The sequence below is a fragment of the Canis lupus genome, chromosome X (genome assembly GCF_011100685.1).
Source record: "Canis lupus familiaris isolate Mischka breed German Shepherd chromosome X, alternate assembly UU_Cfam_GSD_1.0, whole genome shotgun sequence".
In the NCBI taxonomy this organism is placed as follows: Eukaryota; Metazoa; Chordata; class Mammalia; order Carnivora; family Canidae; genus Canis; species Canis lupus.
The window spans coordinates 123794392-123799092 of NC_049260.1; the positions used below are offsets into that span (position 1 = coordinate 123794392).

A 4701-nucleotide genomic window follows, 5' to 3' on the forward strand; every position below is an offset into this window, starting at 1 on the left:
ATATGAATATATATGTCTCTGTGCATGTTTACAAAGTGTATACATCTGTGTCCAAGTATGCACACACATACACACACACACCCAGAATTTTGCTTTATGGCCATCACCCAAACCCCTGCATGGCTAAAATAAAAAGGCCTGGAAAGATCTAACCAAGGCACCCATTGTGAAACTCAACTGCTTTAGCTGCCTCCACCCACTCTCCCCAAACCGAGCCTTACTTTCAGTTCTGTCTTCTTCTCTGCCCAATCTTTCTTACCTTCTTGAGAAAGAAGAGAAGCTCCTGACTGAGGTAAGTCACAAGAAAGGCCTCAGCTCACCTGTCCTGCATTCTCTGATGACCGTTCAGGCCCCACACTTCCTTGCCCTTACCACCTCAGGTTAGAGTTCCTTCCTAAAGTGTCACAAAGTATGATTTCAGCCAGTGATGAAGGTTGCTGTGCACGCTTTCCCAGATTGCCTCTGCTCTTGTTGACTGATGTATTTTCAATGAATATCTATAGAAACCAGAAGGCATGGCGAGAGGCAACCAAACCATCGTCTCAGAATTCTTCCTCCTGGGGCTGTCAGAAGTGCCTGAGCATCAGCCCCTCCTCTTCGGTCTGTTCCTATGCATGTACGTGGTTGCTGTGGTGGGGAACCTGCTCATCATCCTGGCCATTGGCTCTACCTCCAATCTCCACACCCCCATGTACTTCTTCATAGCCAACCTGTCCTGCGTTGACATCTGCTTCACCTCTGTCACTATACCAAAGATGCTGCTCAATATCCAAACCCAGAGCCAGTCCATCCCCTATGTTGGATGCCTAACTCAGATGTATTTTCTAATCTTGTTTCTAGAACTGGACAATGTCCTCTTGGCAGTGATGGCATATGACAGATTTGTAGCCATATGTCACCCTCTTCATTATACCATAACCATGAGCCCTAAATTCTGTATCACAGTGGTGTCTGTGGCTCTGATTATCACAAACATCTATCCCTTGATCCACACCCTCTTGATGGATACACTGTCATTCTGTGCAAGTGTCAGAATTCACCATATTTTCTGTGAACTCTACGCATTGCTAAAGCTTTCCTGTTCAGATATCCACATCAATGAGTTAGTCGTTTATACCCTGGGGAGCTGTCTTTTTGTTGCTCCTTTCCTCTTTATTTCTGTTTCCTACATGCACATTTTCTCAGCCATCCTAAGACTTCATTCTTCCCAGAGCAAGCTGAAAGCCTTTTCTACTTGCAGTTCCCACCTTGCTGTGGTGTCATTGTTCTATGGAACTTTATTTGGGGTGTATCTACGACCTTCGTCTTCCTACACAATTGAAGACTCAGTGGCCACTGTGCTATATGCGGTGGTGGCTCCCATGCTCAACCCCTTCATTTATAGTCTTAGGAATAAGGACATGAAAGGGGCTCTGAGGAACCTCCTCAGGTGGAGAAAGATCTGGTCTTGGTGACAGCATCTCCTGTTTCTGAGCAATGATATTGTCTCATCTTCTCCTACCTTTGATGTGGGAGGGGACTGTCCATATGATGGATCTGACAGGTGTCCAGCTCAGCCCAAATATTTGCTGTCATCATGTTCACTCATTTCATCAACCAGCCCTCCCTGAGAGACTCTTGGGTCAGGCGCCAGGCAGACATCTTGTTTGTGTGAGGATTTAATTTTCAATTCATTCTATATGTCTTTCATGCCCCTCCTCAGACCTTGTCTGCCTCATGACTTTGTACCGTGGGCCCCCATTCATTAGTGGAGTAAATCATAATAAGCAATGGAGCATCTTACTTTGTGCTATGCACCGTTTTGAGTGAGTGCATGTACTTACTCACTTAATCACCAAACAATCTTGTGATGGAGATGCTGTTATTATCCACATTTTCTAGGTGAGGGATGGCGTCAGAGAAGCAATGGAATTCTCACCTTCTGCTTCTGTAGGAATAATTTCTTGGATCGAACTAAAGAGGTTCCTTTCACTTCTCAAAAAACAAATCTGCAAAGGACACCCTTGTCACTAGATGGCAGTAGATGCATGGATTGTGACTTCATGACAAATTCACAAAGTTCTTGAGCAAAGTGGAGGAAGAGACGGGTACTCCTTTGAACTCCTGCAAGGATCCTCGTGGTATGTCAACACACTTCCCAAACCATAGACTTACTTACTGACCTCACAAAGAACATTCCTAGATGAAGTAAAAAGAGTAGATTCACCACATTTCTCAGCGTGTGCTTATGACGATAATCACAACACTGTGGCTGAACCTCTTTTCCAGTGATAGATGCAACGGTAGTTCATCCCACTGTGCTCTGCTACACGATGGCCTTTGCAGCCTCCTCTTGAGAGATGGGGGTCAGTGTCCCCAGCCTTTGTATCTGGGCTGGCTTGGGACCGTTTGTACCAATGGAGTACAATGTAAGTGCTGTGTGACTTCCAAGGCTAAGTCATAGGAGGTGGTGCAGCTTCTAGAGTGTTCCTTGGACCATGTGCTCTGGCATCCCTGAGCTTCCGTAAGAAGATGGACTGCCCTGAGACTGCTATGCTATGAGAAAGCTAAGCTGCATGGAGGCCACATGAAGGTGCTCTGGCCCACAGAGAGCAGCCTTCCAGTCATACCAGACAGACAGGAGAGGAGAGTACATGAGTCCCGCAGAGGATTCTGGCCCCCACCTGCCTGAGTTTTCCCAGCAGAAGCTGCACATTCATAGAGCAGAGACAACACGTCCCCACGGTATCCTATCCCAATTCCCAATTCCCACAGAATTTGTGTGCACAGTGAATTAATTGGCAGCTCAATTAGGATACAAAGATACAATGCCAGTCGATAAGATTCGGACGGACAGATAGGATGAAAACCAAACTTTTAAAATGCAAAGAAATGTTGAGTCTAGATAAAATGGGCAATTTTCTAGGACTATGTTAATTTTGAAAATTGACTAAGAAGAAATAGGAAATCTGTTTACACTGAAACCAAAGGGGTGATTCAAATGGTGGCCAAAGATTTAGTCCAAAGAAAAGGAGAAATCAAGTCCAGGTTATTTCATCAAAGCTTAAAGAAAGGTATCCCTGGGTGGCACAGCGGTTTGGCGCCTGCCTTTGGCCCAGGGCGCGATCCTGGAGACCCAGGATCGAATCCCACATCAGGCTCCCGGTGCATGGAGCCTGCTTCTCCCTCTGCCTGTGTCTCTGCCTCTCTCTCTCTCTGTGACTATCATAAATAAATAAAAATTAAAAAAAAAAACTAAAAAAAAAAAAAGCTTAAAGAAACAGGTGATTCTGAAAAAGCTGGGTGACCTCCCAGGCTGGGAGATCAGCCCCGTCCAGGTTCGTAAATGCACAGAGAAGTTCCTCGGCTTCATGAAGGGACGTTTCGATAATCTTTTTGGCAAAATGGAGCAGCTGTTTTTACAGTTGATTCTGCACATTCCCCCAAACACTTTGCTTCCGGCAGACAAACCCCAGGAGCTGCATCCTTGTAGTGAGGAAGAGTTCCGGCTCCTCCAGGAGGAAACTGAACAGTTACAGGAGAAGTGCAAGACCGAATCAGGCACTAAGCAGGCCCTTCTCGCAGAATTAGAGGAACAAAAAATCATGCAGGCCCAACTTAAGCAGACACTGGTTTTGTTTGATGAGCTCAAAAATGCTGGCCGAGATCACGGGACTAGTGATTTCACGGAAAGCCTGGTGTTCCTGGTCCAGAACTCCAGAAAACTACAGACTATTAGGGACACCGTGGAACGGGAAGGCAAGAGAAAGAAAATACTGTAATTTCTAAGTGGTGACAGGAACCGTCAGAAAGTAGAATAGGAAGGGACTGATGTGAGTGATATTCTGGTGAACTGAATGTCTTACAGGATTTCATTTATTGGCTCTTTCTTGTACTCCGCACTTCCCTCTGTCTGGCCCCACTCTGCTAGGGCATCTACACTACCCTGGACTAATCCTTGGAGCCCGTGCTCCCTAGAGACCTCTCACAGGTGGGAAGGGGTTCCTGGTCCAGCAGCCTGTCACCGGGCACCAGGACTGCAGCAGCAGAGCCCTCCTGGGCTGGTCAGAGAGATCTGTAAAAGCAGTTTCTTGGTCAGGGGCTCCTTGTAACCTTGATCCTTCTGACTTATTCTTTGGATGCGATCAAATGAGAAAAGGGTTAAGTGGGCGGCTTCGTTAGGAACCAGCCACTGCATGGCCGGATGGGCGCCAGCACCCGTGGCCTGCTCCCGTCCACGAATTGCCTTACACAGCAAGTTAGCGGATGGGAAGAAGCAAATAGAGAAACACCACCCGTGTGATCCTTAGTAAAGAGGAGAGAAGTTGTTTTGGTTCCTAAAATAAATGCTTTCTGTGATCACGGTGTTGGAGATGTGGAGCTGTTTGCTCTGTGGGAGCCCGGTTGGGGGAGACCATGGACACAGAAGAGGCAAGGGTGGCTGGAGTGGAGGGGCAAGCCTAGAACAGCCGGGAGCAAAGTAGCTGAACGGACCACTAGGTATTTACGTCATTTTCCTCCCATACTTTGGTTAGTTTTGCCTTGTACCTAATGTTTTCAAGTTATTTATTCATACTCCTACGCATCAAATATTTAGTACCCACAGTGGGAAATTTTAGCTGTCTCGTGCTTGGATTTAGTGGGATCTAATATTTTCTTCTGAAATTAATCCACGTGAAGTGTTATATCACCCAGAAAAAGAGCAGAATAGCAGTAGCTGCT

At 46.4% G+C, this 4701-nt stretch overlaps 2 protein-coding genes across 2 annotated transcripts; both read left to right on the forward strand.

The window, feature by feature from the left end:
- The first annotated feature begins 515 nt into the window (after positions 1 to 515).
- OR1D6 (olfactory receptor family 1 subfamily D member 6) lies at positions 516 to 1454 on the forward strand. Its single transcript, NM_001389173.1, is given in 1 exon segment — positions 516 to 1454. A coding segment is annotated over 1 exon segment (939 nt).
- A 942-nt stretch (positions 1455 to 2396) lies between these two features.
- LOC100683490 (protein MIS12 homolog) lies at positions 2397 to 3761 on the forward strand. Its single transcript, XM_038588860.1, has 2 exons — positions 2397 to 2408; positions 3264 to 3761. The coding sequence occupies exons 1-2, from the start codon at positions 2397 to 2399 to the stop codon at positions 3759 to 3761; spliced, it is 510 nt and encodes a 169-aa protein (XP_038444788.1).
- The last annotated feature ends 940 nt before the right edge of the window (positions 3762 to 4701 follow it).